General features: G+C 44.1%; 1 protein-coding gene across 1 annotated transcript; it reads left to right on the top strand.

Moving 5' to 3' along the window:
* Positions 1–3,157: 3,157 nt before the first annotated feature.
* Positions 3,158–5,627, top strand: TLR2 (toll like receptor 2). The gene has a single exon (XM_049769597.1). The coding sequence runs from the start codon at positions 3,169–3,171 to the stop codon at positions 5,518–5,520; it is 2,352 nt and encodes a 783-aa protein (XP_049625554.1). The 5' UTR covers positions 3,158–3,168; the 3' UTR covers positions 5,521–5,627.
* The last annotated feature ends 6,679 nt before the right edge of the window (positions 5,628–12,306 follow it).

Here is a 12,306-nt window from a genome sequence, read left to right as displayed (position 1 = left end):
TGTGACCCAAACACAAACAAAAATGTTCTGAAGTTGGGGAGATAGCTTAAAGGGCCAGGGCATGTGCTTTGCATGCAGGAACTCTGGGTTCAATCCTCTGGATTTTATGGTCTTAAGCATATGGTCTTAAGCTTCTGAGCACTGTGGCCCCAAACCCAAACAAAACCACAACAAAATGTTGTTCTTGGGATTAAATGAAAGATAAGTTTGTGTACAGTTAACCCAGAAAGCAAATGGAGACAAGAGGTAGGGAATGAGAGTGGAAGTCTAGATTCTGAGCTGGATGGGAGGCTGCCATGACAGACTGTGGGGTAGCCAGCTCCTTCCACAGTCATCAGGACACTCGGCCAGACTTACCTCTGCTTTCTAGATTTACCTCTGCAGGAAAGAAGGTCTAGTTAGTCCTGCACATTTATTGTCTTGCTCACACTGGGGTCACCAGCATCTTTCTGCGTTTGAGAGTTGCAAATCAGAGATGCCAGACAAGATGGAGGAGTATAAATTCTGGATCGAGCTGCTTTCCATGGACAGCTGCTTAGTGCAGTTGGATGGGTTTTTGAGCATTCTAGGCACACCTGGTGTGCTTTGGGTCTTTAGTACTCAGTGGTGTTAAGGACATGCTTCTGGCTGTGTGCTCAGGGACCACTCCTGGTAATACTGAGTGACCCTATAGTGTTCTGGGGCTCGAACACAGTTCAGCCACTTGCAAAGCAAATGCCCTACCCTCTATACCCTCTGACTCTCCTTAAGTGGTATAAATGTGATATGAGTGTGATACTGGGGAATGTACACTTTGTTGTGGTACTCATATTTTGGTTTTGGTGTTTGCATGCTAAGCTGTGGTACTTTTTGGGGTGACACACTTTAGTTGTGGTGCTCACACACACAGTTGCAGAAGTCTATAGGTCCCAGGCTTTGCTATGAGACCAGGGATCATGAAAGGGTCACTAGAATTGCACTTGGCATGGGGGTGATGCTGGGAATTGAACTAGAGTAGGGGTTTCAAGTATGGCAGGCACGAGCTCTAGTGATTTCTAGTCTTAGAGAATTTGTGGATTTTTTGTTGTTTTGGCCTGGAGAGTTGATTTTTTTTAAAATGTATTAGTGACTGGGCCATGGAGGCTTCCATAGCAGAAAAATAGCCCCATGCATTTTTCTCTGGTCCTCATCCCCTGGGAGCTGCACCTGAATGAGTATCCAGTAACAAGAGGGCACTGGGGGAGTTTATGTGTTAAAGATGCGTGTGTTGAGCTGCATAGACATGGATGAGCACACACTTATTAAGGTTGGGAAAACATTTCACATGTTCTAGAAAACTGATGAATAACAGGTATAAAATGAACTATACGATCATAGCTTAAAAATTTCTTTTTGATTTAACAGCTAGATTTCTCAGTCAATGAGAATGCCCTCCTCCAAACCTCCCTTTTCTTTGTTGCTGCTGTTGTAATCAAAGGTCACACATCCAGTCGGGGTGTTTGTATACACCTGGTGTGTGACTGAGGTTACATGCTCAATGCAGACAGCTGAGCTCCAAGGGATCAGACCCAGGTTCTCAATGCAAAGTAGGTGCTTTCAGCACCTGAGCCATCACAAGCCTATGTTGGTTTTCTTCAGCAAATAGCAGTGTAAGTGACAGAAAAATAGTCTTCTGCTATGACTTGACACCCAGTCCTAGTAAAATGTCTTTCCCCAAAGTAGCCAAGCAAAATGAAATTTTAATCCATTTTTTTATTAAGTCTAGAAATAAATTCTGACCCCCTTCAATGGTACTATATTATATTTTTTTTTTAATTTTTTTTTTTTGGTTTTTTTTTTTTTTGGTTTTTTTTTTTTTTTTGGTTTTTGGGCCACACCCGGTGGTGCTCAGGGTTACTCCTGGCTGTCTGCTCAGAAATAGCTCCTGGCAGGCACGGGGGACCATATGGGACACCGGGATTCGAACCAACCACCTTTGGTCCTGGATCGGCTGCTTGCAAGGCAAACGCCGCTGTGCTATCTCTCCGGGCCCACTATATTATATTTTTTAAAAGCTCTAATTATATGTCACAGTATGTAACTTCAGCAGACTCTAGGGATACTGAAAAGTTCAAATTGTTTTATTTAAAAATTCTTATTTTAAATTAAAAATTCTTAAATGTTTTTTGGTTAAGAATTAACCACAAAATGGTTTGGACCAATAGCACAGGAGATATAGTGTTTGCCTTGCTTGTGGCCAATCTTGGTTAGATCCCTGGCATTCTGTATGGTCTCCTGAACCTGCCAGGAGAAATTTCTGAGTGTAGAGCCAGGAGTAATACCTGAGCACAGCTGGTTGTGGCCCAAAAACTTAAAAAAAAAAGAAGAAAAAAAAAAAAAAAAGAAAAAAAAGAAAAGGAAAGGAAAAAAAAGACTAACTGTAAATAAGTACTTTTTCCTTTATTTTGAAAAGTGTAAGTCACAGGATCAGATACTACAGGGATTAAGACACTTGTCTTGTATGCTGCTGGTCACAACTCAATCCTCCGAATGGAATATGGTTCTCTGAGCATTGCCAGCAATGATTCCTGAGCAGAGAGCCAAGAATAAGTCCTGAGCACAGCCAACTGTGACCCAAACACTCCAAATACAATACCATCAAGATATACAATACCATCACTATCATCAATACTGTAAGCTATGACTATACCAATAAATTAATAGGTTTCCCAATTGTAACAGACAATTCATTTTGTTATGTTGGGGTCATGTACTTGTTGATGTGGGGTGAATCAAACTTGGAACTCATCCAAGGTAGGAGCTGTGGCACCAAGCCAGATCTCCGGGCCTGGAGTTCTTTGTGGGACAGGGGCAGGATTTGGTTCACATCCCGTGGAGTTTAGAGTTTATTCCTAGTTCCTGGTGGAACTAGAGGGACCATATATGGTATCAAAGATTGTATCCCAGTCAGCCTTGACCCCCTGTACTATCTCTCAGGCCCTAACACTCTTTCTAAATCCCCATGCATGCATTTCTGTTGTCTTGTTGGTGATTCCTGGCAGCCGTATGTATGCCTGTGTGCATGGCTATGTTGGTATGACTGTGATTTCTGCCTTTGTTAAGTGGTTTCTTGAGGACAGGAATAACCACAGGCCAACAAACGCCATCACTCACATGTGCCTTTTCATTTGTAGGTTGACTTACTGGACAATGCCACATGCTTGGTGGACACTATGGACTTTGGGGGCCATCTTCAGCCTCTTCCAACAAGTGGTCTCTGATCAGACTACCCTGTCTTGTGACCCCAATGGCTTCTGTGACGGCCGCTCCAGAGATTTTCGCAACATTCCCTCAGGGCTCACAGCGGCTGTGAAAAGCCTGGACTTAACTGGCAATAAGATTTCCTCAGTGAGCAAGACTGACCTGCAGGGCTGTGTGAAACTCCAGATTCTGAGGTTGGGGTCTAATGGAATAATCAGCATAGAGGAAGATTCCTTCCATTTCCTGAAGCTTCTTGAACAGTTAGACTTATCCTATAACCAACTGTTGAATTTATCACTCTCCTGGTTTCAGCCCCTGTCTTCCTTGAGATTCCTAGACTTACGGGGAAATCCTTACCAGACACTCGGGCCAATGCCTCTTTTTTCTTCTCTCACTCACTTGCGAATCCTGAGGATTGGGCATCCCTCCACCTTCATCAAGATCCAGGAGAAGGACTTGGCTGGGCTGATGTTTCTTGAGCAACTTGAGATCGAGGCATCTAATCTCCAGGCATACGAGCCCAAGAGCTTGGCATCTGTGCAACAGATCCACCATGTGATCCTGCATCTGAGGCAGCCCTTTCTGCTTTTGGAGATGTTCAAGGACCTTTTGAGCTCAGTGGAATCTTTGGAACTGAGAGGAACAGACTTGAGCGCGTTTCACTGTCCCGACCTGCCTGTCCGGGAAGGTAGTACCGTGATGAAAAAGCTCACCTTTAGAAATGTAGAGGTCACTGATCAAAGTTTCGGTGGGCTGATGAGACTGTTGCATTACGCCTTGGGGGTGCGGGAACTGGAGTTTGACGACTGCACTCTGAATGGGAAGGGGGATTTTAACACCTCAACTCTGCAGGTGAAAGACATCAGGAACCTGGAGACACTGACCATCAGGACCCTCCGCATCCCCCAGTTCTTTTTGTTCTACGACTTGCAGAGTATCTATTCACTCACAGGCAGGGTGAGAAGAATCACCATCGGCAACAGTAAGGTGTTCCTGGTGCCCTGTTCACTTTCCCGGCACTTAACTTCCTTGGAGTACTTGGATCTCAGTGACAATTTAATGGTGGAAGAATATTTGGGCAACTCTGCCTGCGAGGGTGCCTGGCCCTTGCTGCAAACTTTGATTTTAAGGGGCAATCATTTGACTTCCCTAGGAAAGACCGCAGCCATCATGCTGACGCTGAAAAACCTGACCCAGTTGGATATCAGTAAAAATAATTTTCTTTCCATGCCAGAAACATGCCACTGGCCGGCAAAGGTAAATCACCTGAACTTATCCAGTACCAAGATCGGCAGTTTAACCTTCTGCCTCCCACGGACTTTGGAAGTTTTGGATGTCAGCAATAACAACCTCCTTGCCTTTTCTCTGATGCTACCACAGCTCAGAGAACTCTATATCTCCAGAAACAAGCTAAAGACACTCCCTGATGCCACATTTTTACCCGCCTTGCATGTCCTGTACATACGCAGAAATATGATCAGTACTTTCTCCAAGGAGCAGATTGACTCTTTTCCAAAGCTGACGGCCCTGGACGCTGCGGGCAGCAATTTTATTTGCTCCTGCGAGTTCCTGTCCTTCACTCGAGAGCAGCCACAGCTGGCCCGGCTCCTGGTCGACTGGCCTGACAGCTATCTGTGCGACTCTCCCTCCCACGTGCGGGGCCAGCGGGTTCGGGACACGCAGCTCACAGTGTCCGAATGTCATTGGGTGGCTCTGGTGTCCACCGCATGCTGCGTCCTTCTCCTTTTGGTCCTGCTCACCACCGTCCTCTGCCGCCGTCTCCACGGACTGTGGTACCTGAAAATGACCTGGGCCTGGCTGCAGGCCAAGAGGAAGCCCAGGAGGGCACCTCCGAGGGACATCTGCTACGACGCCTTTGTGTCCTACAGTGAGCATGACTCCTACTGGGTGGAGACTGTCATGGTCCAGGAGCTGGAGCATCTGGACCCGCCCTTGAAGCTGTGTCTGCACAAGCGGGACTTCATTCCCGGCAAGTGGATCATCGACAACATCATCGACTGCATCGAGAAGAGCCACAAAACCATCTTCGTGCTCTCGGAAAACTTTGTGAAAAGCGAGTGGTGCAAGTATGAGCTGGATTTCTCCCACTTTCGGCTCTTCGACGAGAACAACGATGCTGCCATCCTTGTGCTTCTGGAGCCCATCGAGAAGAGGGCCATCCCCAAGCGCTTCTGTAAACTGCGCAAGGTCATGAACACCAAGACCTACCTGGAGTGGCCCCAGGACGAAGCTCTGCACCCGGGCTTCTGGGTAAGCCTGAGAGCTGCGCTGAAGTCCTAGTTCCTCCGTGAAGGGCCAGCATTTGTCCGGGCTGGTCTCCTGAAACTCACTGTCCCTATGTCTGACCAACACAGTCACCTGTCAGTTGCACGGACAGTCTGAGGAAGACTCACTAACACCACTAACCATTCCAGCTACATAGAGAGTTCTGTTCTAGAAACACTGCTAGGTGACTGGGAGAAGATCTTTTGGAAGAAACTTTTCTTCAGCAATTAGGAACCAGCAGAAACCAACAGAAGGTTCCAATGGAGCTGTTGGTTAGCTCTCTGCGCATGAAGGAGGGGGAATTTTTGGCCCACTGAGCTATCCCCTCTCCTTGTCCCTGCTCTCCAATGCACCAGCAAAATGTTCGGGGTCACTGCCAGAAGTGTTGCTCTGCCTAGGATGAAAGTGTTCCATGTCCCCATTATACATTCCACACACAGAGAGCAAGTGAGTGTTTCCATGCTGACCAGGGGCCTTCCCAGGTCCGGACTGGTTTTTCCAGTCAGTTACTTGATACAGAGAGGAGGTCCCTAGCACTGGGAAAGCAGTGAGTGACATCCCATGATGAAACTTCTCATGAAACTACATGAGTGGACAGCTAGAAACACTGGGAAGAGTCCTGTCTCTCTACTTGCTTTAGCCTTTTCTTTTCTGGGAAGGGGGTTCTGGGTTCATTCAGGATTGCAGTCCAGGTTCTGGGAGAAGCTCATGTGTCCCTGTCTCTTTCTGTCTCTGTCTCACTTTCTCCCTCTCTCTTCACCGTTTTTCTTCTCCTAGCTCTTAGTTCTCTAAATAAAACATTATTTTTTGGGGGATTGGGCCACATCTAGTGGTGTGCTCAGGAGTTACTCCTGGCTCTACACTCAGAAATCACTTCTAGCAGGCTCGGGGGCCATATAGGATGCTAGGGATCGAACCCAGGTTAACCACATGCAAGACAAATGCCCTACCTGCTATGCTAGGTCTCTGGCCCCTAAATAAAATCATTTTACTTTAAAATAAGAATCTTATTTCTAATTTTAAAGCAATTGTCTCTGATTTCTTTCTCTCTAAAAATGTCAGCTAAATAAACATTTTAACAAGTACCTTTCAAATAAGTTTTGATTTTGGGATTATAGCTGGTGATGCTCAGGGGTTCTACACTCAGAAATCACTGTGACAGGTCTCAGGGGACCATAAAGGATGCCAGAGATTGATTGTGGGTTAACTGTGTAAAATAAGAGCCCTTCCCACTGTACTATCTCTCAGGCTTTCCTAGACATGGATCCTAATAACTTCAATAATATTTGACTTTGCTCTCTCTCTATATATATACATACATACATATAGACATATACATACATACATACATACACACACACACACACACACACACATATATATATATATATATATATATATATATATATATATATATATATATTTGGTTTTTGGGTTTGGGACCACATCAGGGGTTACTCCTAGCTCTGCACTCAGAAATCACCCCTGGCATGTTCAGGGACCATATGGGAATTGAACCTGGTCCATTAGGGTTGGCTGCATGCAAGACAAATGCCCTACTACTGTGCTATCTCTCCAGCCCCTGCAATAATATTTAAATATGGCAGCCTTTGTTGATGTTTACCATTTAAATCTTATGAGCTCTTTAGGGGTTTGGTGTGAAGCTGAAACCCATGTTCTGTGTCTGACTTTCTTCCATCCTCAGTCCCAGCTGGGTTGATGTGGTTATCTGGGTTCTGGGGGACAGAAGGACCTCACTTAGTAGCATTGTCATCTTGGGCCATTCAATCTGACTCCTGATCTTTTCTTGCCCTTAAATAGGGTCTAGACTGAAACTATTGGTACATAAAAAGGCAGATAGACCATTGAGTACCTGTCCTAGGTTAGCTTGTCCTCTGATGGGTGAAATGGGCAGAGAGACCGAGATGACATTCTGAGATGTCTTCATGGCTTGGCAGAGATACATATTCAATGTCAACTACTACAATTATTTTTCAGTAAGTTATTAATTTCCTTACATGGTTGGTTTGGAAAATAGATATTTTTCTATCATAAGTACTGGTAGGGTTATAAAGGAGCTTATATTTGTATAAGGGTCTCACCCAGCAATACTCAAGAGCCTGCAGGGTTCACTCTGGGTAAAGCTCAGGAGCACTGAACACTTCCTGGGCCTAAGAGTTTGAGGAATCAACAGGCTGCAACCTCTGGTGTTCAGAGGCCAGAGTGCCTCAAATTCAGGCCTTAAGCTTGAACTTGTTGTCAGGTACCTTACTTTTGACAGAGACATACCTCAAATAAGTTCATTAAATGCCTAATAGGTCTTAACCCTTGAGAAACTCATCATATTGTCCTTTTTCATATAAAGTGAAGAATGGTATAGAGAAAATAGCAGCCAGTCCAACAAACAGAATGACAGGTCAGAAAAAAGAAACTGGGGCCGGGCGGTGGCGCTAAAGGTAAGGTGTCTGCCTTGCCAGCGCTAGCCTAGGACGGACCGCGGTTCGATCCCCCGGTGTCCCATATGGTCCCCCAAGCCAGGAGCGACTTCTGAGCGCACAGCCAGGAGAGTAACCCCTAGCGTCAAACGGGTGTGGCCCAAAAACCAAAAACCAAAAAAAAAAAAAAAAAAAAAGAAAAAAGAAACTTGAGTAGGTGCCACAGCAACCAAGTAGAAGAATAGACTTTTGCTTTATTTCTTTTTTACATCAAGCACAATGCATTTTTTGTTTGTTTTGTTTTTGAGTCACATCCAGCAATACTAAGGGGTTACTTTTGGATCCACACTCAAGAATTACTCCCTGACAGTGCTTGGGAGCATATGGAATTCTAGGGATCAAATTCAGGTCAAGGCAAACGGCCGCTGTGCTATCTCTCCGGGCCCAAGATTTTTTACATTTTAATGAAAAAAATTTAGATTATCTCGCAGGTTTGAACTTGAGTGTCATTCAGAATTCCATGCAGATATCTATGGTGTATTTTGTTTGTTTTTTTGGGGCCACACCTGGTGATGTTCAGGGGTTACTCCTGGCTATGCACTCAAAAATTGCTCCTGCCTTGGGGGACCATATGGGACACTGGGGGATGGAACTGCGGTCTGTCCTAGGCTAGCGCCGGCAAGGCAGATGCCTTACCACTCTGTGCCACCACTCCGGTCGTCTATGGTATGTTTATTCCAGCGTTCTAAAGGGTTCTCAATGCTATGCTCATACAGCTGGCCTTAAGTTACCAATACATCAGAGATAATTCAAAGGTTCCTTTAACAAGAAGAAAGCTCTGTTTTCATGGGTACTTTAACTCTGATGTCTTTTATTACCCAGCAAATTCTAATATCAAAAACCTTATTTTAATCTAACTCTTATGGGTCTAGTACATTATTACATACTGAATTGCTGAGCTGTTTTATTAAAGGAAAAACATGTGAGAGTTAAATCTTGAGGTCTTTGGAGACAAGCAGCAAAGGGAGACATTACCATTCTCTGCCCCCTCCCCCCCCAGGATTACCCCACCTTTGAGAAGAGAATAAAAATTTGTGTGTGTGTGTGTGTGTGTGTTCAGTCCTCAAGACTATGGGACCCTGGACTCTATTTCTCTTTTTCTTAATCCTTGATGCGTCCCTGTTTTACACCTGTTCACTTGGCCTGACAAATGGCAACCGAATAGGGACATGGAGCAGTAGAAAGTATCTGATGTTGACTGAAATTGGTGAAGCCAAAAAAATTTCAAACCCTAGAACCCATGGAGGGGGATCCACTGCAGGTGAATGAAGTTCCAAAAGAAAAGATGCCAACTCAAAAGATTCAACACTGTGATGGAAAAGACTCATTGAGCATCGCTGCCCACAGGTGGAAAAAGAATTGGTCCAGTCTAGTTTCCTGGTACCATAAAAAGACCTGGGGGTGTGAAAAAGAGCATGAACAGAGCCTGTAGTTATTCCCATGACAGTATGCTTCAAGGGCAGAGAAGCCCTATATCTTTTAGGCTAAGGGAATTCCCTTTCTAATCTCCCCAATATTTACTGTGCCTATGCAAAAAAAAAAAAAAGCACAATTATTTTATTTTATTTTTTTTTGGTTTTTGGGCCACACCCGGCGTTGCTCAGGGGTTACTCCTGGCTGTCTGCTCAGAAATAGCTCCTGGCAGGCACGGGGACCATATGGGACACCAGGATTCGAACCAACCACCTTTGGTCCTGGATCGGCTGCTTGCAAGGCAAACGCCGCTGTGCTATCTCTCTGGGCCCTTTTTTTTTTACTTTTATTTCACGTTTGTGGTCATTGTTTGGTTGTTGTCTTTATTGCTGTGGTGCTCTTTTTGGTAGTCACTGTTTTTTTTTTTGTTTGTTTGTTTATTTCTGTTTTTTTGTATTTTTGTTGTTTTTCTTTTTTTTTTTTTTTTTTTTTTTTTGGTTTTGGGTCACACCCGGCTGCGCTCAGGGGTTACTCCTGGCTGTCTGCTCAGAAATAGCTCCTGGCAGGCACGGGGGACCATATGGGACACCGGGATTCGAACCAACCACCTTTGGTCCTGGATCGGCTGCTTGCAAGGCAAACACCTCTGTGCTATCTCTCCGGGCCCTGTTTTTCTTCTTTTTGTATTTTTGTTATGTTTTTCTTCTTTTTTCCCTTTATTCTTTTAAATGGATATTTATAACCTCAAGATGGACTCCTCCCAGTTTTTGTTTGTTTGTTTTGTGTTTTTTCCCTTTCTTTTCTTTTCTATTCCTTTTTTTTTCCCAAACAGATTCCACATTAACTTGACTTATCTCATTCTGCCTCATAAATTGAGGGAAAAAAATGGATGCTACCAAGACCAAATAGTCGTATGAAAATTGAGTAGAAATAAAAAAAATGATCAGACTTAAACACCAAAATCCAAAGTCAATGACACCAGAATCAATACCCAATCTACATCAAGCTATACACAGAGGGGACCAGTTATGCTAGCAGTAGGGGTGGAGCAAAGGAAGGGATATGGGATGCATGCTGGGAACAGGGGTGGAGGGAGGACAACACTGGTGGTGGGAGTGCCCCTGATTCAATGTCATTATATAACTTAAATATTACTGTGAAAGATTTTTAATTCACTTTGGTCACAATAAAAATCACTAAAAAAAAAGAATTGGTCTAGTCTAATAATCTATAAAACACCAACCACTATGTTTCTAGCTATGATTGCCATTGAACATATTAAGGATGAAACAAATACCCCTACAAACTAAAGCTAATTTTTTGTTTTGTTTTGCTTTTGGGCCACACTCAGTGATGTTCAAGGGTTACTCCTGGCTATGTGCTCAGAAATCACTCCTGGATTGTGGGACCATGTGGGATGTCGGGGGATTGAACTGTGGTCTGTCCTAGGTCAGTGGCGTGCAAGGCAAACACCCTACTGCTTGCGCCACTGCTCTAAACTGAAGCTAATTTAAAATGTGATTGATAAAAAAAAATGTGATTGAAGCAGCCATACCACAGATGCTCCCATGTAAATAAGGGCCCAGCTTCACAGCTTCATGACCAATCTTGGAAGAGTTGCAAGTCAAGGTACTAAACTCCTGGGTACACTGTTCTTCAGCTCAAAAATCTGGGATGCCTTTGGCAGCAAGGTGGCCAAATCCCCATTCTGTCAAAAACCTGGCAGCCTCATCTACACCCCCTAGCTACTGGCATGCACACAAACTAACCTCACTGTTTCACAACTAATCTCTGCAGAGACACCAAAGTGATGAAAATTTCATGTACACCAGTTTTCAGGCTGAAAACTCTGGGTAGGGCAGTCAGCCTCCTCCTAACCCCATACTGTAAGAAGCCCTAGCAACCACACCAACACCTGCTGCTATGTAGACAACAGTCCAGCATCATAGCTTCAACTAATCTCAGAAGTGATGCAGCCAAGCCAAGCCTCTGAAACTCATTAGCCTAGTTCTTTTTTTTTTTTTTTTTTTTTTTTTTTTTTTTTTTTTTTTGGTTTTTTGGGCCACACCCAGTAACTCTCAGGGGTTACTCCTGGCTATGTGCTCAGAAGTTGCTCCTGACTTGGGGGACCATATGGGTCGCTGGGGGATTGAACCGCAGTCCGTCCAAGGCTAGCACAGGCAAGGCAGGCACCTTACCTCTAGCGCCACTGCCCGGCCCCTCATTAGCCTAGTTCTACAGATACATAGTCCTTGGAGCAGATAGCTACACAGACACCTCCAAATTTCACAATACTGATAGCCCAGTAGGAGTACAGAAAATTAGATGGAAAAGTAGCAAGTCAGTAAACAAAACCAATAACACAGAAGGCTCAAATAGTAAACCTTCAGAGAATAACTTTAATGACCTCATTATAACGTATAACATTTTTCACATTCTTTTACTCAAGTATTTTTTGATGAGTCCATTAGCCATTTTGTTGTGACAAACAATATAAAATAAATTATTTTGTGCCTGCTAAGGGGACAGGATCTGGGGGGTGGGATAGGAAACTGGAGACATTGATGGAGAGAAAGTCACACTGGTGGTGGGAATAGGGCTGAAATAATTCAATGCCTGAAACAACTTTATTATGAGTAACTTTGTAAATGACGGCGTTTAAAGTTAAAAAAAATTAGGGTCTGTAATTTACAATGTAATTTACACTTAGTTTTAGGCTTACAGTGTTTCAGCACCAACCCCAGCACCAGTGTCAACTTCCCTTTACCAGTGTCTCCATGTTCCCTCTCACCCTTCAGGCTGCTTCCTCAAAAGGCACATTCTTAGGTTTGATTGCTGTAGTTTGGATTTTATGCTTGCAGTATTATTTCTCTTTGGTTTAAATAAAAGTTGT

This window comes from Suncus etruscus, chromosome 3 (genome assembly GCF_024139225.1).
Source record: "Suncus etruscus isolate mSunEtr1 chromosome 3, mSunEtr1.pri.cur, whole genome shotgun sequence".
In the NCBI taxonomy this organism is placed as follows: Eukaryota; Metazoa; Chordata; class Mammalia; order Eulipotyphla; family Soricidae; genus Suncus; species Suncus etruscus.
The sequence above is the reverse complement of the archived record's forward strand: the minus strand, read 5'-3'. Positions and strand labels throughout refer to the sequence as shown.

What these genes read in the sequence shown, in the direction of transcription:
- TLR2 (XM_049769597.1), top strand. Translation starts at nt 3,169, where the DNA reads ATGCCACATGCTTGGTGGACACTATGGACTTTGGGGGCCATCTTCAGC.